The sequence below is a fragment of the Rhea americana genome, unplaced genomic scaffold, assembly GCF_003343005.1.
Source record: "Rhea americana isolate MKP2758 unplaced genomic scaffold, rheAme1 scaffold_114, whole genome shotgun sequence".
Classification (NCBI taxonomy): domain Eukaryota; kingdom Metazoa; phylum Chordata; class Aves; order Rheiformes; family Rheidae; genus Rhea; species Rhea americana.
Window position 1 is genome coordinate 441,106 of NW_028185195.1, and position 24,146 is coordinate 465,251.

General features: G+C 36.4%; 1 protein-coding gene across 9 annotated transcripts in view; it reads left to right on the plus strand.

The window, feature by feature from the left end:
* The window catches only part of MEF2C (myocyte enhancer factor 2C), a 141,543-nt gene that overhangs the window by 71,755 nt on the left and 45,642 nt on the right, over nt 1-24,146 (plus strand). For all 9 annotated transcript variants that reach the window (XM_085316646.1, XM_085316635.1, XM_085316662.1 and 6 more), the window contains one exon: nt 2,795-2,998. In XM_085316646.1, the coding sequence (XP_085172772.1) occupies nt 2,795-2,998 (204 nt within the window). The remainder of the gene's footprint in view (nt 1-2,794; nt 2,999-24,146) is intronic.

Below are 24,146 nucleotides of genomic sequence, written 5' to 3' on the forward strand. Positions count from 1 at the left end.
TGGAAGAGAAGTATATTCATATTCCTAATGAAGCCACAAAAAAGAAATTATGTATAAAAAACATTTGTTTTTAAATGGCTTTAAAGCTATTTTTAATCTTTCCTGAGGATGCTGACCTTTCCCTGTAGATTTGAAAACACAAGTTACAACCCTAACTATAAACTTTTGTAAAAGTGTGTGTATATATATAAAACATATATATATATCTATATAATGTATATTATTATCTTTAAATGTAAATACTCTAAAATGCAAGCTGTCAATGAGTCTATTTAAAAAGAATAGTTATACTCCAGGTCACCGTAGAAACAATAAGTTACAATTGTTTTTCACGCATTTATGAACAGTGGGAGAATGCATTATCTAATATCTTTGGAAAATGTTAGATCAAGGAGCTATTAGCAAACTGAATTCTGAGCAATTAAGATTATACTTTAAAGAAAGAAAGAAAGATCTTATCTGTTGTCCTTTCTTTCAGTTTCCACAAAAAGGAACTCTAACCAGTATCATTTTGGTGATAAGTATTATGAAATTAGTATGTGCTATGCAGCACAGCTGTGTGGTTACTCTAAATGTTCAGAAGCACCTAACAGTAAACACAAACCGTGGTTTTAAAGATATTTCTGTACTGGAGTGTACTTTGATGGTAAGAAGCTGTAACATGCTAAATTCTGAGGTTTCTGTGCAACAGAAACCATACTGTACAGAGGCACTCCACCTACAGCACTGTGGTCAAAAAGTTGATTGAAAAGAGTTTTAGATGCAGAAAAATATGTCGAGTTAGTATATTTTATTTTCTGTGTGTTTAGCTTTTTCTAAACTTGATATATATATTGAGATATATATATATATATATATGTTTCTGAACAAATGCATCAAAATTTTCTGCAGTCAGGGAAAATACTAATGGAGTATTTGAAATACTAGTATATTTTCCAGAATTTGGATGAAGTTTGTTGCCTATCTTATTATGCATTCCAAGTGCCAAAAGCCATTGAGAGAGACAAATTTAGATAGAATTTACTATCAAATATATATACTTGAGATCAGTGCTGTGGAAAGTGTTTTTTCTAAAATGCTTGAATAATTATCTTTAATGGTAATCCATCTTTTCTTAACAGTATGTTGACAGAGAGGCTACAAAGATTGAAATGGTAGTAAGAGCAATAACATTTAGTATACATTTGGGAGAACAAATGTACGGAGTATTGGCATAAAGCCTCGTCTTTTTGAGATGGACTAGCAAATAAGGATTAGCAACACTTAAAGGTCACGTTTTCCAAGGCATGACCTGCTGGGATTCTAAGGTAGGCTGGGGCTGCAGTTAGCATTAACTTGCATTAGGAATGTGACAAGATAAAAGAGCGGCTAAACAAACCATGTACAAAGGAATCTTCTTGCCTCAGTGTTAAACCAATTGCAGAGGTACTACTTACTACCTATGCGTCTTAATAAACTAGTAGCAGCAAGTGTGGGATTAGGCAAACCTGTAATTTCAGTTGAATGCCTGTCCTTGCCATATCATAATACCTTCACTAGATGTTAAATTTGATTAATAATAAGCATAGCCAAGATTAATTAGCATAGCCATATTTTTTATCTTAAACATTCGTATTTCTAAAAATTGCTAGAGAAGAAAATAGATGTAAAAAAAACCCACAAACAGTCATTGTATACGCTTAACGTGTATAGGAAGAGAAAGAAAAAAGCAGAAACAGTTTCAGCCATACAATTAGTTTAAAAATCACTTCATAGTTTCTTATTGAAAGAAACATTTCTTATTGGAACTTATAAGCTGATGTGGAAAAGGGGAAAAAAAACACATTTATTCTGTGTGCAGGTCATTTTTTGTCAAAACAGTCCCTGTGGAAAATTATACTTATGTACAGATTACAGATGATTTTCATACTGCATAGGTTTTGCATAAAGTTTCAGGGCATTAGCTGGCCTTTTGAGAACTTTTAAGCATATTCCTATTTTTACCTATATAATATGACCAGGGTCCTTTGTACTAAAAGATGTATTAAAAAAAATGTATTTCTAAGCATCTACTTTGAAATGAAATAAAGTATGCTACAGCTGTGTATAAATAATATCTTATCTCAAAGAGGATATTTGTTGCTGGCCAGCTAGAACTTGTTCTTCATTCTTGCTTTATATTTCTCATTTTTCAAATGAGAACGTGAAAGTTAAATAAAATGTATTTGACTTTCTTAAGCTAGACATTTCTTCCAAACTATCATGAGTATATCAACACTATATCTCTTTTACTCTACTTAAAATTCTATATGAAATAATTCTCCCTGCTAAAAATCTAGTCAGCCAGGATTGAGAGGCAGGATGGAATCAGTCAATCACTATCAAAAATAAGAACTGACTGAACCTTCTGTTCAAACTTTTTACAACTGCAAATCTGGAGTGCAGTTTTAAAATATTGATGGGGAAAATGTATGCAGTATAAATACAGTGTCCAAAAAGGGCAAAACTCTTAAGAATTAAAAAGTTAGAAAGAAGCAGCATTAAAATTCATAGTGCTACTTAATGAAAATGCCCCATACCTTTTACTTGTAGCTTAAGTTTTGTGCAATGAGATTTATGTATATTTCTTCAGTTACATAAAATACAAATGGATACTTATATTCTATTTTGGAAGTAAATTTATATTCATGGATTTCCCTTCTAAACTTGTTCTAATCAAAGACTACAGCAGCCACACTGTATTTCCAAGAAAAGAAAAAGGGCTACAAAGACTGACATAGGGATTTTTGATGGACTTTCCTTCTTTTTTTTCCAGGTGACATTTACAAAGAGGAAATTTGGGTTAATGAAGAAGGCTTATGAGCTGAGTGTGCTATGTGACTGTGAGATTGCTCTGATCATCTTCAACAGCACCAACAAACTGTTCCAGTATGCCAGCACTGACATGGACAAAGTGTTGCTGAAGTACACAGAGTACAATGAGCCACATGAGAGTCGAACGAATTCAGATATTGTTGAGGTAAGACTTTGCATCCTGTGAGGATTCTGTTTTGACTTGGCTCCGAGATTGAGTATCAAAGCAAGAAGCCTGATCCTGCTTTCTCAAGGGTCTCAGAACATATCTGAGAAGTGACATAATGGTAGAAGAACAGAATAGGGAGGAAAAGGTACGGCTTTAGGGTTTGAGGTTGTGTGAGACATGCAGAAGAGCAGCAGAGGTTAGAGCGAATTCATATATTTTGTGAACTGTAAATTTTATCCTGCTGAGTCTCACATGGTCAGCGGAAACTCCTGCAAGGGGATCAGTGGCTCCCTGTCGTCCAGCTTTCTGAGCTGCTTTGTCCTTTAGCCCTCTCCATGCCTTGGCCACTCCCTGCCGGCTGAATGTCCTCCTGTCTCCTCATAGCTCCCACTGATGTGCTCCCCAGAGTACATTGCTTGAATTGTCTCCTCACTCCAAAAGTTAGAATGCTCTCAGACTGGAGGAACTGAAGAATACAGTGTAAAAGACAGGGAAGAAAAAGATGTTGAATCACTACTCCAGGGCATTTGATTGAATTTTTTAAAGCTTTTTGTTTATTTTCAGAGATAGGCAGTTTATATATACACTATTAAATAAAGCAAGCTGTATTTACAGTTACTGAAAATTATTAATTTAAATTCATTTTTTTTATTTTCAGCTTCTAATATTTACAGAAAAGTCAGTTTAATATGCAATCACATTAAGACTCAAGCCATGCAAAAAAAAGCTTTTATAGATTTTGCTGCAATAGCAAAATGCTCTGAGTAAAATTTTTTAAAAAAAGCTTACGTGACTTATACAAGTAAGTCCCATTTTCATAGCATCTAAGTGATTAAGCATCTAATGATAACATTTAAAAAAGCATTGGAAGAATGAGGTCGTGTCTTACAGATAGAGAAATCAAGGAAAATTCAGTCATTCTGAATAGTCATAGTCATAGTAGCATAGTCATATATGCTACTGAATGCCTTGGCCTATGCAATTAAATTACTTCAGATCTTTAAAAAAGTGTTAGCTTCAGWTTTTTAAATAATCTGGATATTGCTGAAAATGAGACTGATGTTTTTGGAATCTTCACTGGGCTAATCATGTATTTGAGTCTAGCAATGGAAGACAGTAAGTGTAAATTACACATAAAATATTTTTGATGGAGAAAATATACTATTTGTTAGACATTGTTATGCTCATTACCAGATGTCACAGTCACAGCACAATAGATCAAAAAAGATTGTAACTCAGGGTTATATATCATTTTTCTGTCTATCCTCTTGTCAACATACAGGATAATACTGTTTTGCTTCCTTCACAATCTCCCCTCAGACATCCTCCACCATAAGGAGAGGGTGAGGTTCTGACAGCAATACAAAAMATTCTGTGAGCTAGGGCTAAGAGAAAAGTATACAGTTTCTTCCTCCTCTCCATCATCTCTTTTTGTCTCTCACTTCAAATCCTCCTTACAGACAGCAAGCCTTTACTGTCACCCTAGGGATTTAACCCTGTTACCTCTGGTCAACCCATGTCCTGTTCTGCAGAACACAAATTCTATCCCCTAAGCAATCCCTGCCCTCCTTTAGTGGCACAAAGCCAGAACATTCTTAGCAGGAAAAGCTTCCTGTGATGCCTTTACTCTTTCCTGCAAGCTTTCTTTTGGGAATAAGTAATCAGGCCCCTGGATAGGGATTTATAACCTGCTTCACAATGAGTGAAGACTTACGATCATGAGGACTCTGTTTTTTTCAAGAAACTTGAGTGAAAACATGAAATTTTAAATGTCTATTTTGTTGTAACTTTGAGATTTTCAGAAAGAGTACTCTCTGCACTTGCAAAATGCTTTTCCTGCAGAAATAGGTCTAGCTAGATAAGGCTGACAAGCAATTTTGTGTGCAGATGTGTAATTTTGTGGATGGGCTCAAAATTCAGTGGGCATCCCTTTTCTTTTCTCTCCTCTATAGGCAGCCAAATAAAAGTAGGTAACTGAATATTATTTAAATGGAGTAATCTAACAAACAGCAGAAAAGACCAAATAAAGTGCAATTTTTAATGTTTTTCTATATGTATTGTAATCTCTAAATTAAGTCATTTGATTGTTTTGGTGCTACGATTTTCAGTATTCTGCCTGTAAGGCAAAATATTTAAGCCATACTAAAGCCAGTATCATTTCAGGATCAAAGAAGTATTTGTGCAAGGTGTAGGTTTTGAACAAGAGTCCCACATTGGCAAAAAAGATGTGTAATTATCTTGCCTTTACTTGATAATTAACAGGACAGTGACTAGTACAATAGGGGAAGAAAGCCCACAAAGTATGTGATCTGCAAGACGCCTTGGCTCTTGGTGAAGTTTGGATATATTTTTAGATACAGGATATAAATCTGCCACACATTTAAATATTTAAGTTGATCAGTTAAACTGACTACATTACACATATTTTCCTTGTAAGGAGTCCATTTTTTTCACTTTCAGACAGCTAGCTTTCATACTTACAAGTTTTTAATCTTGTTCTTCCAGAGCAATCAACAGCAGCTGAAGATCAGACAGTATTATTAAATCTGATCATTTTCAATTAAATGACTGTTCAATAACTATGTATCAGCAGAATAAAAGGATATAGCTGTGCTCACAGATTTCTGTACAGAATCATAGAAAGAAAACTTTTTTAGGTAGCATTATGAAATTTTGAAATACAACTGCCAGCCATAAAAAGGTCTAAGTCTTCATTTTAGAATCCAATTTCTGTTCACATTCTGCATAATACTATTTAGTTACTTTTTTAATTGTAATACTGAGTTATCAGTCATTAGAATATGGTATAACTTCTTTGAACAATCGTATTCAAAGAAAATCAAAAGTGTAGATCCCTAATATGTACTTAATTCCCTCTGAATTAATCCACTGATACTCAAACCTAAAGATTACATGAATTTTCATGTAGTTCTGGTTAAACTTGTTAATTTTATTAATCAGACATTTTTGATTTATTTACTGGGATTAAATATGTTTAGCATTTCTGAAAAAATGAATGTTCAGGCCACAACTTATTATTTGAAAAAGCAGAAAACACAGCATGTTATACATCTAATATGCATTATGTTATTTTTCTAGGGAAAAATGTCTTGAAATGAATTTTAATACCCGTATGACTGCAAATTGAGCAAATCTATGTTGATCCTGATTACTGTAGTGATGTAAATGGAGTAGCTAATAGTAGGAGAAATTTAAAAATATTTGAGTTCAGTTAGTGTTATTCTTTGAGCTCTTTTGGTTTAATGGTCTAAAAAAAATCTTACGACTTTCTTTACATATGTGGTGATTTTTATTCAATGTAGTATCTATCACTGAAATTATCTTTTCCTGTTGTCTCATTCACAATGGAATCACTCAATACGTAATTTGGCTTATCTGAGTTCTTCAGATCATAAAAATTATATACAAGCTGAACATAATTCAGCTACTACTCATTAAATATACTTATAAATATCTGCTGGTAACTAAAAAGCAATGATCATTCTTGAAGGAGTGAAAATTTGTATTCAACACAAGTTTATTCATTCTCAGCAAAAGTGACAACTATTTTAAGTCTCACTGAAATCTTTGTAGACATTGTATGATATATATTAGTTCTTCAAACAAAGGCTCATTCTGAGACTTCAGTTTAGAGTTAACTGTGTTCCTAAAACTGAAGTCTTTATGTCCTTATCCGCTGAACCACTCACCCTACAGTCTTTCCTTCACTTCAGTTAAAAAGCACATGTTGGTTGCTGGGTATAGTAACTTGTTTTAAGGAATAGCAGAATCTGTGTAAGGTATACTTGCTGTACCTGCGGATGTTGAGGGAAAAAAAATTAATTTCATGTTTATGCTAGTTTTCCAATTCCATGTGTAAATATGGAAAAAAAAAATATTCTGAGAAGCTGCTTTTTAAATTCTGCCACTAGAAGGTTTCTAATTCTTTATTTTAAAATGAGAATAAATTTTCTCTCATTAGAAACTCCTGTAGCATTTAGTACATGCTTTTGGTACAGAAATAGTGTTTTTACAACTGTAGTTCTATTCTGTCTGTAGAAGTTTGTCAATACCTACATTTGCTATCTGCTTTCATTAAAAAAGGTTATCTTATCAGTCTCCCACTTAACAGTTGCATAGGGCTAGGCAAGAATTTTTTTATGACAATGAGGAAAAGGGGAACAAGAATAAATGCCAGAGTTTTATGTCTGACTTACAGAAGTGTATTTTGCTTTTTTGTAGTTATTTAAGTAAGGCTAGATTCTCCCATTGTTTCTGTAAAACCAAAGCGGATCTAACATGACTTATTTCAGTGAAATTTCAGTTACACTGCTTAAGTGAGAAGAGAATCAGACCTTGTAAATTTGAACTGTTCTTAAAACAGGGATCACTTTACTACTTTGTGTAGTAAAGAATTCAATAAAGTTTTTTTTAATGGAGGTTTAATAATAAGATTTTAATAAAGATTTTATCAAGACCTAGCTAAGGAACTAACTTTTACATTACAGATTTCAACACACGATAATATCTAAGATGTTTTATTCTGATTACATGGGAAAATTAAAATGCACAGAGAATACTGAAATTCTAATTAACTTTATTAAAAAAGTAATAGATCTTAAAATGTACTATAATATAGTGATAATAAACAAAAAAATAGTTCTACTTTTATTTACTTGCTTTTCTTATCAGATGTTATCTTTTCATCTTTAGTTTATAGATGCTCTTTCTCCTCAGCAGGAATTGGACTCATTCACAAATGACAATTTTGAGGCTGAATGATACTTTTTTATATGTTTTTCCTGTTTCTTATTTCTAGTGTATCACCATACCTAGGCAAATTGATGTTGTTCCGCTACCCAACTACACAGGGCTTGGTTTCATCCAGAATTTGTAACAATTTATCTCATTTGCCCTTTTTTACTCTTATCCTAAATACAATACTTATTACCTTCTGAGGAACAATGGGAAGAGATTATCAGTATTTCACCACTGAAGAAGGTTCATACTTCATGATAGACAGCTGCTTATCATCTGTAGCTGCTCTAATGACTTGGTCCTCATTTATTCAGGTGGGCAGAACTCCTCTTATTCAAATGGTATATGGTCTGAGTAAATGAGACCTCATAGATTCAGCTCAGCCAAGAGTGCCAAAGCACCCTAAGCCTGCCACAAAGGAGTTCAGAAAGGACATTGCCTTTGATTGTAGGGAGTATTTTTCAGAGTAGAAACACAGGGAACTGTTTTGCATCTTGGCTGCAAATGTAATTATAATCCTAGCCGTATCACAGAAATCTACTGTGGTTCTTCATATAAGCCATTAAGTTTTAAGGCAAAATTTCCTGCTTGTTTTCTCTCTCTCTGTCCCTTTGTCCGTGTCACTTCTTTCATGTCACAGCATCAGCTATTTTCTCAGCTTTAGCAGATCTCTCACGAGTTTTTACTAAGCTTTGTTTTTGATTTTGTTTCTTAGACACTTAGTCTGATACTCTGATCCTTGCTCATGCACATAAATTGTTCCCCCACAACTCACTAACTACTTCATCTTTCAGCTCTTTTTGGCCTCCAATCCATCAATTTGTTTGACCCTGCTACTCTCCCTCTTTCTCCAACTGGCTTCAATTCCTCTGCTGATTCAGTGGTCACTACATTTAACTCAAGTTCTCCTATTAGGTCAGCCCTTTCAAATTCATCCCATCAGCCATCTCTTCCGTTTTCTGGCACACACACATCCACCTCCTCAGTTCCTCATTGCCAAACCACTAATCACTTGTAGAGAAAAAGAGGAACTTCCTCCACTTTCCTCTTTCCTAACTGAGCTTCATTATACATATAAACTTATGTTTCAATGGTGATTACCCCGCAGATCTTCTCCAAACTTTAGTTCACTCCTTAAAACTGCTACTTTGCATGCATACACACATATCTCTCTATGATCTTTGCAGCTTTTTTTTTTTTTTAATCTTAAAAGAACTCCTCCATGACCTCAGTGTCTTTGCCTTTTCTGAAAGGTCTCCCTTGCTATCTGCCTTTGACTCTATCTTTTCCTGGCATTTCCTTCAGCTTCTCCTTTCCTTCATTCCTCTCCTTTCCTCCAACTACTCCTTTCTTTCTTTTTATAAATCATTTTTACACCCAGAAAGCATTCARGCTCCCTCACATAGTCTTTTACATACAGAAAGGTGTCAGCTACTAGAGTACATTGCTTCAACAAAACTCATTTGGCTTCTTAATTATATATTGCCTTACTCTGTTTTTTGAACCTGAATATTTGTCAAGTACAGTATGACCTTTCACCCATCTTTCCACTAACCTCAAAACTAGCTGTATTTTGCTGTATTCTAACACGTAATAGACAAATGCAGGTCCTGTCTTGAAGAATTTACAGCCCTAATTCAGACATGGCACACTAAGAACAGCTACCAAAATAAGATGTTATCATGATACTGTAACATGATTCTCCATGTGACGCACATCAGGATCATTTTCAGTCCTGGTCAGTCCATTTTCAGCTCTTGTCCATCAAATAATATTTAACCTACTCTTCCTGAGGACCATCCTTTGACCAGGTCTGAGGGTCTTTTCATCTTCACATTTTCATTCTCATCCTTCTTAATCTCTTGCCATTTGCCCTGCAGTACGTACTTTTTTTTCCATCTTTCTGTCCCAAATAGGGTTTAAAAAATTGTTCTCTCCTTGTCTCTCCAGATGCTTTTATAGTCTGCCTTGTAGGGACCATTGGTTTCCATTACAGCTGATACCCCCCATCCTGTTTCCCCTCTCCTTTTGGAGAAAYTCACTTTGGGTGATCTCTTGCCCTTAGTGATATTCAGGATTTCAGGAAGAATTAGCATAAGCTGCTCCAGGACACTTTAATTATCCTAGGGCTGTTGTGATGGTGTTGCTAGTTGGACATGGGGGAAAAATATTAGTCCTAATTTGCAAACATAAGTTATAATTTTAAATAATTACAAATTATAGGTTCTTTCTGAAAGATAATCAGTATCTGGCATCATCTTTTAACTTTGCTTTCCAAAAGGACTATACATCTGTAGCTCTAGTAACTGCTGATGAATTTACCTATTGCAGAATGTTTCTCTTTCCTTGATGGACTCATGTAGTTGGCGAGGGAGAATAAACTCCCCACAGCTGGAGAGACAAGTGCCAATTACAGTAGCATTTTCCACCAAGAGAAAGAACTGAGTTTATGGAAATGTGAAATTCTTCCTGCATATTTCACATCATCTGTGTTTTACAGAACATGGAGCCATCTTTGCATGCTTTTAAGATCAAGATGGTAGAGAACAAAGTAATACCAAGTCATGTAAGACGGTGAGATTTGTAATTTTGCTGGTTTTGTTGCTGTTGTTGTTATTGACTGCTAAGCACTTTGTTCAAAAAAGTATATGATATGCAACAAATATTAGACAACAGTGAACATTCCCATTGCTTTGTAGAACTAGCTTGAATTGAAAATTAATAGGCTTTTAACCAACAACAGAAAGTTAATAGGCATGAAATCTACTAAATCTATAGGATAATGCACAGGGGCTTGAGAATTAAAACCTAGCACAGCTTTAGTGCATTGGAAGGCTGGAGATGATGAGGATAGTGTTCAGGTGACAAGGGCTGCATGCATATGATATGCTACATGGGCAATATGCTGTGCCTGAGAGAACTGCCACAATCCTCTTGCACTGATGGCCCTGTAGCATGTTATCTCATCAACGCTTACAGGTGTGCTGTGGGTCCTATAGCACTTGTAAGATCAGGCACTTGGCAGGGAAGTTCTGAATGAGATGAAGGGGGAAAAAATCCCTTCCGTCAATTATTTCTAAAGGTCACAGAGCTAATGACTAGCTGGGAGGTTAATTAGATTCTGAAAGCCTCTTCATATCAATTAAGACTCTTATCTGTATATTTGTAGTAAATAAGCCCCTATAACTATCTAAATATACTCCTTTTAGAAAAAGTGAGGCAACTGTTGTAGTTTGTTTAATGTACTTCCTTCTCTTGTCATCATAGCATAATACTGCATATAAACAAGCTGTGAAATACATATCAAGCCAGCTCTTCAGCTGTTGAAATCAGCAGAATTATTTCAGCTAGCATGGGCTGAAGATCTGGGACATTATAGAAAGTAAGCCTGTATATAAGAAAGGTTATTCAGGGTGATCTAAAGACAGTACAGTCTATTGGATAGTGCCCTGGACAAGGACTCATGAGACTTGGATTTTATTAATAGCTTTGCCAAATACTGTTGTGTGACCTTGGACAAGTCACATCTCCTCCTAATGCTTCATTTTCCCTGTTTGTAAAATGGGGATAGCAATATTGATTTCCCTTGTAAATTGGTTGAAGACCAGCTGGTAAATAAAACAGCTACCTTTATTAGTTTCCACAGGCCAGGAGATGACTGGCCAGGGTCAACAGGCCAAAGATTTTTGCTTTAATGATGATTTAGGCTTTTTAAATGTTTGCTTCTTGTTTCACTTTTAGTAAATATGAGCCAAACCATTACTGCTAACCTCATGTATGACAAAATCATGGGATTGGCTTCAAGATCTTGCACATTTTTATAATATTCCTTTGCTCTTTCTTTGATTGCTTTCTGAGTTTTTAGCCTTTGGAAGATGTGTTTGTAACCCAGTGCCCTCATGTGAGCTTCTTCTATACTTTTCCTAACCATGGTTAGCAGAAAAAGATCTTCTTGGGAGGGGGGTAGAATCCAATTTTCAGAAAAGTTTTCTAAATTCTCAATTTATTAAGTTGAATTTCATTTTAGCAAGCAAATATTTTAGAAACACATCTTTTTAAACAAAAGTTAATAGTCTTATGTAATCTTATTATTCCAGAAATTTGGGCTTTCAKTAAATAATAGCTATTACAAGACCTCAAGAAAAACTTCAAATCTGGAAAACTGTGCAAGACAATTCTGTTCTATCCAAAGTAGTCCCTCAGTGGGACTGCTGTCCCAATCAATGGGACTGACCAAATTAGTCCCTCTACTACATCCAGTAGATAACAATCTATCCTCTTCCTCCCACTTATCCAAATGAGATTTTGACTCCGTATCTTTCCATCTCCAGGCAATTGTTTAAGCTCTCCTTGATAACTTCACAGCATCCTGTTTCTGTGCACCTGATAGTCTTTTGATGCTTTATGGGCTATAAGAAGAAAAGTAAGGGGTCAGGTCTTGATACTATTTTTTATTTTGAATATATTTCAAAAATAAATATAGTATATGAAAAATAACAGCTATTTGAAAATAAAAGGAAAATTGTATGAATTGTTTTCTCTTATTTTCACTCAAAAATGGCCATTTTTTTTACTATGATTTATCCTCAGTAAGGATTTGGCTGTCATGAAATGTATTTTGTAATCCTAAGCTATCTCAAATGAAAAGGAAGTAGCTCACTTGATAGATTATTTTTCCATGATCTGGAAAAAGAAAAGTAGAATGGATGCAAGTTCAGTTGATCTGAAGCACTTAGTAAAACAAAAGCTGGTTTTGGTTATATTTTGAGGAAACTCTAGACTTCCTGATTTAGACTGATTGAGAATCAACCCTTACTATTCGTCAGGGCCCCACTTTTTTTTTCTTCTTTTATTCTTCTGTTCTTACTAATCAGTTAAAAATATTTTAATATCTTAATAATTTTTCTGGCCCTATTGTTGTAAAAATGCAATGAGAACAAAGGTAACAAATGTGCATAATATAAAAGTGTTGCAAACTCTATTCATGATTCCTTTCTTTGTCAAACTAGGGGCTTAAATCTGTATTTCTAAGAGCTAGCTCTATTTCACAGATGACTGTTTCTTTCTCGAAAACATGATATATCTGGCTGAGAACCTGGAAAAATCTTACATGTCTGTGTAACATTCTTATAACTTAATAGCTCCAAAGTTTTATCCCAATCTAGTCATTGGAGAATGTTCTTTGTTTTTGTAGTCACTGTTTCACATAGTAACAGCTTGTTGTATTTTGGTCTGTTTGCCAGAGGGTAGGTTTATTTTTAAATCACTGAACTCTGAATTTTCTTTATTTTTCCAAGATTGGAAGCAGCTGAAACGCCTGGAGATACAGGTTGAAGGGCTTGCTTCATAATATGAGATGGGAAGCCTCATCCCATCCCCCTTTTGTGTTTTTCTTTTTTTAAATTTTTCCTAACAAATGTCTCTTAACTGATATTTGTCTAAAAATAGAAAACTGCCTAGCTAAAAATAGCTTGGCTCTCAGTCTTGCCAAGGAAAATGGAGAGGAATAGGCGTGGAATAGAAGGCTGAGTAATCCAGCTCTATTCATTCACAGATCCCTTTGAGAATGCAGGCGATGATAAAGTGCCCTCAAAAAACCACAAGCCTGACTTGCTCTCTTCAGACTCCTAGGTGCCAATAAACATTTTAGCCCAAGGATATATTTTTTTTTCTCATAGATCGTAAACACTTTCTGAAAGACAAGGCTTTGTTTCACAGAAGCTGACTTACTGTCAAAAATAGCTGACTTTCCTGAGGTCCTTTTTTTTAACTTTCCACATGTTTTTAAATTTATTTTCAGATGAGCAATGACTGCAATGTCCTGTTAAGAAATACCATGAAATGTTACATATCTGGTGCAAATGAATGAAAAAATAGATGCTTTTCATGATKACACACTTATGACTGTACCCTCAAAACTTCACGTGTCACTAAGAAAACTTTATTACTCTGAGTAGTAAAAGTGAATGGGTAGACCAGCTGATTTATTTCACTGAGAAATCAAACTATTTAGCTGCAGAACATTTCTTGAAATGCATATATGAGTTAGGTTTCTTACTTGTAACTCTTCATTTATCCAAAACTCACATTTGGACAAGGAGTTGGGGGAACAGGAAGGGGAAGGATCTAATTAACTTTTAAAAAGCTAAACTRTTGAGAACTCTGCAAAGGAACAATCTTTTTATTTGGAAAGCTGTCACGTCCATCTTGTCTGCTGCTAAGGTTTTTGTATCACATCATCATTGTGGAATTGTAGTGTGAGCTATTAGTAATCTTAGAAGGGAGAAAAGACACCAGGAAGGGTTGAGCTTGTTATTTAAAACAGGAATGTTTGTTGTTGTTCTATGTGGAGTTTTTGTTTTTTAAAAATCTCAATAACCTGGTCAAACACAGCAACAGGGTGTGGAAATGTCAGCGCAGTTCACAGGGTTATTTGGGCCTGAGTATTGTTTTGTTCAGTTCCTGTAATGCTGCTTGTGATAAGGCTCTGGAGACAAAGGACGATAATTGATGGAAGGGGACTTAAATCACTCCAAAAAGAATCAAGGTCCTTGTATTCGGGTACATCGACTCTTCTGGTCTCCTTCCTCCTTGTAAAGCATTTTGTCTTCTTGCATGTTGGCCCCCTACTGCTCTTTGTAATGGAGGCAGACCACAAGTGATTCCTTTATGCAGTACACAGGGTGTAATTGTGTCTGTGTGGTGTATTAGTAATTACCAAGGCTGAATTCCCATATTGTATCTTCACTGCAAGCATGGAAAAATAGGACACACTACCCTGCCTTACCATTTTCAACCTAGATAGTGAGCTACTTATAGCTATGTTCCAGAGACAAAGGCTTTTGTGAGCAAACCCATTTTTCATTTTCATCATTAAGACATCCCTGTTTTGTAAGGTAAATACAAAATGTGATTATTCACCTGAATTCTTGCACAGGAATATTAATCAGAAACGTAGCAATACCATCTCTTCTGCCACCTCACAGCTATCTTTAATGCAAACTATTGAGCTTGCCCTCCTTTCCCCAAGGACTTTTTTTATACTAGGATCCCATAACCTGTCAACTGCTCTTAGTCAAACCAATGTTGAAGATTGTACTGCACTGAGTTTCTTGTAAAATCAGCAAGTGATGCACAGTTCATACACTTACACATAAGTAAAGTTTTTTTAGTGTGTAAGTGTTTCCAGATGTGGGCCCTTAGCCACTGCTCATGGTTTTATTAGGTAAAAGAGTCCTGTGCTACTAAAATGCTAAAAAACTCTGATATGTAAAGTCAACCCTTCGTATTTAATTAGAGCCCCGATTTAAAGCCCAGTCGGCAATGACAGCCTTCTGACTGACTTCAAAATTCAATGGTTAGGATCCCTAGCACAGGCATCAATTTCTACAGGGTCTATCATCTTTATGTAGTAAGCAATACGATGAGAGATCTTATTCCTACAAACCTGCATACAAGTCCTGTTGCAGACAGTGAGACAAGAAGAAAGTTGAATTCTCTCACACATTTTGGAAGAATCATAGCTTTATTTCTGAAGCAGTCTCAGTGTCAGTAAAGGTGGCAAAATTGGGATCTAAATAGTTCATAGCATGACTAGCATTTATGTATCTATACAGAGAAGTAAAGATGTCCCCTCCCCTACCATGCCGCAAAGAGTTGGCGGTAATTGTAACCCCCTTTTCTGAGGAACAAAGACACTGTGCAGACAGTGTTTCATCGAGAAACACCAGAGAGGATGGGGGAATGAAAAGTCAGGCCAGACCTGGCTTTTTGCCTACTTCACTCCTTCTGCTAGGGAGCTGGCATTTTAAATGCTCAGACCAGAGTACCTTGCATTTCCATATTGCATGATGGAATATACCTCCAACCTTTCCTTCCCTGGACTGCACACAGACATTGCTGTCTGTTCTTGAGATGTCTTCTCACTATTTTTATAGTTCTGGCAAAAGTTCTGTTAAACTTCAAAATATGCTGACTTTTTTTTCCTTATTACAGTAAGCGGATATAAATCAATTATTTATTTGTGTACTATAAAATTTGCATCCATCCTTTATGTATTATGTAGCTGATATTGATTTGACTCCATTTGTCCTGAATTCAGAGAGACCTCTGTATGTTCATTTATATAAAAGACAAATGAAATTAATGTAAGTTACCAGATTTGCAGGGCTATAAAACTTCAAACACATATACTTTATTGTTCTACGTTTTTTATAAACAAAGTGTAGTGGTCAGTGTGAACTAAAGTCTATAGTCCAGAACTGATGAACGTCTGTGGTAGCTACAGCTTAAACATCTTTTTTTTTTTTTTTTTTTTTTTTTTATAAAGCAGCCTTTAAAGGAGAATTAAATCAACATTTTCTTTATGTTATGTTTTATCAACCTACAACTTGAGGTAATTTTGGTTTCCTTACTTAACTTTGCAATGGGTGTTTTTATATATGGTTACCAGTTAACAAAGGAGTAAATATACTATTAAATGAAGTTGCATCATCTTTATTTGAAATGGTTCATTAATGCTTTTGCATGATAGAGACTGGTGTTAAACAGAATAATCTTTGATGTATTGGATAGGCTTGCTTTAAAAAAAATCTAAAACTCATTTATTTATATCATCCTGTGTGATCTATAGACAACTATAATTACATTTTATAAAGCACTATTATAAAAAATGTGTATATACTTTACTTTGAGTTGTTAAAGTACACGTTTATTTCTTTGATCAAATGTTATAGCATGCAGGCTGTTCAAAGAAAGCAAATTATAGAAGAGTCAATAAGAGTATTTTAAACAACTCACAGCTGCTATAGATTGATTCAAAAGAGATCAAAATCTTGACAAAGCAGCAGTTCCTAATGGAGTGTATAGCATTTAAAGTATATTTAGCTTACTACCCTAGAATCATGGCTAAAACATGACCAAACGTAAGAACACATAATTTATACTTTCACTGTTACAATCCAAGGCTTGGTTATTACATACTTCTAGCATGTTCAAACACATATCAATAAAATGGAAGCTTTACATTTTTGTCACCAGGAGTTCTACGTGCTTTAGCATTTAAGCTACGTTTTTGTAGCGTATATGAAATGAAGTTTGCCTCCTTAGATGTAAATTTTCCCTCATCCCACATATATTAATGTCTAAATAAACACTCATAATTGTACTCAGTATTTTCCATCCTATATCTGAACGTTGTTTTACGTAAATTACTAAACATAAGCTTTAAAATGTGGCAATTATGGTCATTTAACCAAAAGTCTAATCTAGAGGCACAAGCTTGGTGAGAGACCTTGCTATTAGATCTTAACTTTCCTAGGTGCCTGTAGTTCTGTGCTTACTCAGGACTAACTTTTCTTGTTTAAGTCCCCAAATATCTGGGAACTCTAGTGCTCCATGAACAAGATATCCCTGGCAAGTGTTTTCTGAGTATGCTAAATGCAATGCACAAAGATAGGATCAAGCTTTTCACACAACAGTCAGAAAATATTCTGGTGTTTGTGGGCTATCAAAGATGCAGAGACCGCAGTTTCATTCCTTTCTTAAAGATTTCTGTTTTTTATCTAGAGCAGTATCTCATTTATCTATTTATTTAGAGTTTATTTATTGGAACCTGTTCTGTAGTACCAAACTCTTCCTGTCTCCTGTAAAGGAAGCCTTAGATCCTAACGTAGTGTGAATTCCACTCTGGAGGTCAGATGCCTAAATACTAAGTATTGCCAAATCTAGCTTTCTAGGTGCCTAAAACTTTTACTGGGCCTATTCCATAGTCCTCTCCTGTCACAAGATCCTTCCCTGCAAGAAGGGAATTGCAGCAGGCCATGGACTGTACTTTACAGTTTTAACAGATGCAGCAAAGCAATGTAGCTAAGAGGGAACACTCCTTGTTGACCATTTTCCCTACACTACCTTTTAAAAAGTTGCTTCCATTCCAAATATGGCTTAAAAGATTAAACAGGTGTGCTCTCATTTTTTTGTCCCTATATGTCTTCATTTATAGCTTTCAAATGTTGGCAGGTGTAGGGGATTCTGCCTAATTGGCTTCATTAGCCCAACCCTTGAACTGGTAGGACCCCTGCAGGTAACACCATTTGTCAATTCTGACTTGACCTGCATCAACAGTAAGGAGTTTGTTTTCTAGAAGTAAACTCACTTGACAGTAATGCCATAAATCCTATGAGGTCACACTGTAGCCCTGCAGACTTGTTATGCTGCAGCTGGAACAGAATGAAGATGCTTCTGGACTTGGACTTAAGCTGAAACACTAGATCTCTAAGGGTTATGGAATGTGTCTTGTCTCTCCCACAGACTAAACTTTTTGTCCCTCTCCCTTTGAGGAGTCTGAGAAATCCTCCTACTCCTCCTGTACAGTTTTTTTATGAGAGAAGTATTCTTAATTCCACCTCTTCCTTTACTGAGAGTGATGGAGCAAAAGAGCTGACTAAATCTTCTGCAGAGTGCCTCCTACTGATCTCCATGACCAATTCAGCAGCAGGGATAAAAGAAGCACTCATCCACTCCTGCTACTGCTRTTTAATTCAGAGGTCTTATCACCCAGCATACCTCAGCCAGAAACAGAAATCCTGCTAACCTTTGGAAATAGGGTAAGTAAGCTGTCCTGTAGTTTGCTGGGAAGTTTCTTGTTGTTGAGGAAGCTCCAGGCAAACTTCAGGACTGTGAACCTGTCTGCACAGACTAGACTCAACAGAACTGTGCTGTTTTGCCCTACAGAATTTCTTACATGCCTCTTGGTGTCTTCACAGAATGGGTTTTGTAGCATTACTGATTTTCACTGAAATCTCGGTTAATTGGGGCATTGCTGGTCCCTTTTGCTACTGTAAGTGTTGGGTTAAACCATGGATCCATTGAAATCAGTTAAGATTTTATATGTGTTTGCCAGGTCTTTGACTTTAAATTTTCTATAGTTAGAAGCAAGGCCACATGTGTTTTCAGATAAACTCAACCATTATCTTGTTGCAGTCTCTGATTTCTTTGGCACAGGCAGCTTCTGCTTGATTTTAAATTTTAATTTTCACATTCAAATGTAAAAATAATTTCCTGTAGTATCCCTGTATCATTCCATCATTACCTGTCCTCTAGGTTTTATTTTATTATATTGTAAATATTCTGCAGAAGTTAGGGAAGAAAAAAAAAGCTTCAGGCACCACAGCAGCAGGAATGGTTTAGAAAATAGCCAAGATAATGGAATAAGTAAGTTAGCTTGGTTTTCTTGCCACAACAATGTTGATAGGAAATCATTATCATTTCATCTCTCAGCATAGCTGCTTCAGGCTGACTGAAGACGCAGGCAGTTCAGTCTGTAGTTTGCTCCGATTTAAGGCATTCCTAGATTTTGGGACGACAAGTTGCAGTGAAGTTCAGTGGGAGCTCTACATTCAGAAACACAGTGCAGAGGGCTGAGATGATTGGAAGTAGTGCTTGTGGCCTGTAGATTTCAGCTCTTCAATAAATAAGGATAAGGATCGTTACAGCACTTTCTTGTGAACAAGTTGAGCATGTTAGAAAAAAGGTCAGAATGTTTTAGGCTTCTGAACATTTTTCTCAGATAGCCTGCAGCTGATAAAGATTTACCTTTTTTTTTTTTTTTCCTGGGGAAAACAGTCTCCAAAACCCTACTTGTGTCCATGACCCAAAATACTGTGATATGATAAATTACAAAGGAGGTCACTTCTTTAAAACAAATGCAATCTTTAGCTGAACTGTGTTTGAGATTCCCAGTTAGAAAAGCGCCCTTCGTTCCATGTAACACGGCTCCGTGAGCCTGACTTAGCCTTTCTGAGGAAACAGCTGCGATAGTCTAAGATGTTCATCCCCCCAGCTATTTGCTGGCTTTGCTCTGTTGGAGGTTACCACCTTCGCAGGAGTCAGAGGAAGGGAATGTACACCCACCTCCCAGCCGCTCCCCTGTCGCTCTGCTGGGGGGTGAGTAACCTGGGGGGGCGGGGGGAGGGAAGGAAGGGGGACAGGGAAGAGCTGACAGCTTTGGGAGGGAGCGTGAACTGCAACAGAGAGGCTTACTGAAGCTTGTCTGTCACAGCCCTCAGCTAGGTCCTCTACCAAGTGAGTTCGTACAGGTCACGCAAAGGTTCACGGTATTTTCAGGGCACTTCATTCCCACCTCTGTCACGCTATGGAAGAAATGAAACGGGTTGAAATCTTGCTCTGTTTGCCTAGGTCTTTTTGCAAAATTAGGGAGCTCAAGTAGAAGCATCCTTTATAAGCCCACAGAATTTTATGATTAAAGGTTTGAAGACTTCAGATAGTAAGGCTCTGGCAGGCAAATATACCAATTCTTCTTTACAAAACTGTAATTTTGTCCAAAAAATGTAACCGGTCTTAAAATGAACCTTTAAAATGAACATTTAAAAAAATGTTTTAGCTGGTTGTAGAGGAAGTTGAAATTTTCTGAAAAAGATGTGTTTTTCAATGAAGATAACTCCTTTTGTATTTAGCCCTCTCACTCATGATTTTTTCCTAGCATCTCAGTAAACTCTGCCTTAAGATCCTCTGCTATAGTCATATATTTCTGAATAGATCTTGAATCTGCTTCTGTCACTTCTGCTTTCTTAAGCAGTGATAATAACTAGAAGTTGCTGGTTTTTTTTTTTCTTCCCAGAGTACCAAAACTGAGCACTGTGTTGTTAATTTAACTTACCCTCTACTAACCAAAGTTACAATTGGAGAATAAGAACTAGTATTTTGGAGGTTTATTTGGGTTCTGTCTGTCTCTAATAAATTTAGAGTTCTTAATGCTTACATTGCATTTTTTTTTGCAAATCATTTTTTTTCTTTACAGATTCCTTATAGTACCCCAATTACACTGATAGATACTATCATTCAATTTTTGATAGACAACTAGGGAAAAGTGAATTAACGCTGGAAGCTAGTAACAAAAATGGAAGCTAAACTGCAGCCTCTTGGGGTCTTTGCTTGCAGCTTAGCCCTTGGATAATTCTGTGTAAAGGTACTTATCTTTCACATCCATGATGGCTGATCTCTTTGAGTCTGAGAAGTGGTAATGAAAACTTAAATCCTCTTGCTTGTGAAAGCTTTCTAAATTCTCCAAGAATATTTTTCAAAATCTGACCATGTGTTTTGTTAATTCTRTCATTTTTAATTCCTTCCTTTTGGGAGGAGGTGAGGCTTCTCTTGAGGGAAGAGCACAGTGACAGGAGCAGCACACCTTTAGAAAAAGTCATGCTTCAGGAAAAAGAACAGGTGTTTGAAGGGCTGATTTTTCTAGAGTAATCATTCTGTTAAGAAGTTTGATCCAGTTTCTCTGACTTCCTTGCTCCTTCTTTGGTTAATATTTAGACGAGAGATCTACAAGTTTCAGCTTGCAAAATTTCCAGCTGAATCTTGCCACTCCTGTGGGATTCTCCTGTGGGAAAACAGGACTTGGTTCCTTGTTTCTAAGAGACGCTTCAGTAAGCAGATGAATGTGTATCATAGTGTAGAGATTTTAGCAGTTGCTTAAAGATGGATATACTTTGCACAAATGTTTCTGGTAAATAACAGAACTTACATAAATTGTTGAATTAACAGAAACAAAACAAAACCATCTTAAATCAAGTATGAAAGTCTACATTGTTTGAGTCATCTATTTTCACAGTTAAAATCATGGGCCAATTCTTTCTTTCAAATATTGCACACTCACTCCAAACTTAGTGGAGATACTTCCCTCTGTTTCTCCTTGGTCAAAACTTGACTATATCAGCAGAACAGTGAGTTGATGGTTATTGTTTTGTTGCTATTTAAGGCCTCCATCTTGCAAAGGAACAGGAGGCTACGGTTTCAAGGACCTAACCTCTCGTTTATTGTAATTCATCATTTAAAAAAATATATTGATTTGGGCATTTTTACCAGTGGATAAAACAATTATACTATTATAAAAATAAAAGGGAGTGTTCTTCTGCCTTTAAAAGAAACAGCTATTCAGCAACATTTGCTCATTGTCATATTGGTAGTTTTTCTGCAATAGCCTGTAATTTGATCAGCTGTAAAATAAATGTTCAAATTCTTCAAAAGAAAAGTCTGCTCCTAACATTGATACATCTGAGATTTTTATGGGAGACCTCCAAAGAAAACCCAGGTGCTGAAGGAAGTGGTGTTCTTGTCTCAGTGGGTGGCATTTGCTCTGCTGAGTCAGTACTGCACCAATTCAGTGCAGCTAGAGGTGCTCTGTTTCAAATGAAATGCAAAAGCAAAATGTTGTGGTCATCAAGGTTTCCCTGGGCCTATGGTTAAGGATGAGAGTGTTCACCCCATGGTCTAGGAAAAATTCCATTCCTAGTAACTTGCATCCTATCTTACAATTTAATTTGCCTAAATATATATCATTTCTGCTCCTAAAAGTTTCATTGGCTAATGTGGCTGACAGAAGATGACTATATATTCACCCTAGGGCGGCTGTATTTTAATGATGTATGAAGCAGGCCTTAAACATACGATTTCAGAATCTCTTCTGGCATCTTTTAGAACGTAGATCGTGTTTAAAATATATGCCAAATATAACTCCTATCAGCTGGCATTCTTTCTGCAATAACTTTTTGTGACAAAAAATATCTGTAAAATGTATGTTACCCTGTATGTCACATTTCTCAAGAATTTTGAATATGGCATTTAGTATTAAAGGTTCCCATTTATATCATGGAAAAACACCAGCTGCCTTTGAAATAGTTAATTGTTTATGCAGTCATTTATATTAAGCCCTACATATTTCAAATACTGTATGTTTGAAGAGATAGTAACACTGATGTAACAGACTTGGTAACACCACTGTACATCCAGAATAACTCAACTGGTGCCTTTACAGCTGTTCCAGATCCAGCTACAGATTTACACTAGTGTAAGTGAGATCTGACTTCAGTCATGTATTTGTGTATATGTCTGACTAAATTAGACGCAAATGAAAATGTTGAGGGCAGCGCTCCATCTAGAAGGACTGGGGTCAGCAAAGAGGGATAAGAGTTAGATGAACATTGAGGGAGGGAAATAAACAACCTGTCGGTGATCACAGTGTTTATTTTYAAATGGCCTCATATTCCCTAAAGAAGCTGCAATGATTCTGCTAAACTACTGTAAAGTTTATTTTTTCATCCATATATTTTCTGTGTCCGGCAGCAAAACCTTATACAAGTCAAATATACTACATCTCACCRATATCATAATCTATTTTAAATATGGCTAATCACAATTTTTCTTACAGTGCTCATGAAAAGCAAGTCAGTCAATACAGTTTACAGTCACTCTGGCCTTTTAAAAATTTTCCTCTACTTTGTCTCTTGAAAAAGCAGTAAATGAAATAATGAGGTGATACTGTGCTCTGGCCAAGGGGCAAAGCAGAGGTGTGAGTATGCCCACTTTAGGCCAGCTTTTCACCGCTGGGTGGAYTGGACCTGCCCTGCGGGCTGCTGGCATCCCGACCGCACATGTGAGCGGTGTAGCCAGAGTACGGAAGCATCTCTGTGGTGGAGCTGCTCCACAAATACCAGCCCTTGGGAAACTGGAAATCTGTTTTCCATAAGCCTGTGCTTGAAGAAAGGGAACTGAAGGCTAAGCATTCGTCACTGCGCTACAGCCTGGGGTGATTATGGGCGCTGGGGTGATTATGGGCAGGGCAGGGTGCAGGAACAGCCCTGGGAAGCACAGGGAAATGGGCCTCAGTCTCTTTGCCATTTGTCTTCTGTATTTCTGTTGCTTGAAAAGGGGCCCTGAAACATCCCTTTGCATCCTCAGGTATGTCCTTTGCGGTGCTCAAGGAGTAGGCACTTGATTCACGTGCAGTCATTTTACTTGCAGTAAGAAATATTCCCTCTTTAAAGCACAATTACCAGGAAAATACCTTTGCTCTAAGTAAATAATCTGCTTATTTTGTGCATGAGGTACCACAACCAGTCTCTGGAAAGTAATCGCGGATTTTAGCACAACTGAGCAGAACTTGACTTGCTTATTTTCTGAAGTATTTCCAGGTTTAAACAACAGCTGCATGCAAAAATCATTGTAATAGGTGAAAGTGTATGTGTAATACTTATTTTTGACTAGCATTTCAAAGGAAAGTTTTCTTTTAAATCTTAACATGCCTATAAATTTGGCTTGATCAGATTGGTAATAATTCAACAAAAACTGTAGTTGCCACCAGGTCGGTACTGCATTTACATTACTAGACGCTGACGCGAGTTCATTATTTCAGAAATACCGGTACCGCGTGGAAAAAGCACAGACTGTTTTTCTCCCTGCTAATCGCAGCCGCCGGCAGTGCTAAGCCAGTCCCACGCTGTACTGCAGGAACCGGAGGCTGCTCGCGTCGGGAGTCCGGCGGCTCGGAGGGGGTTTAGGAAAGGAAATGCCCCCGCGCGCGCCTGCA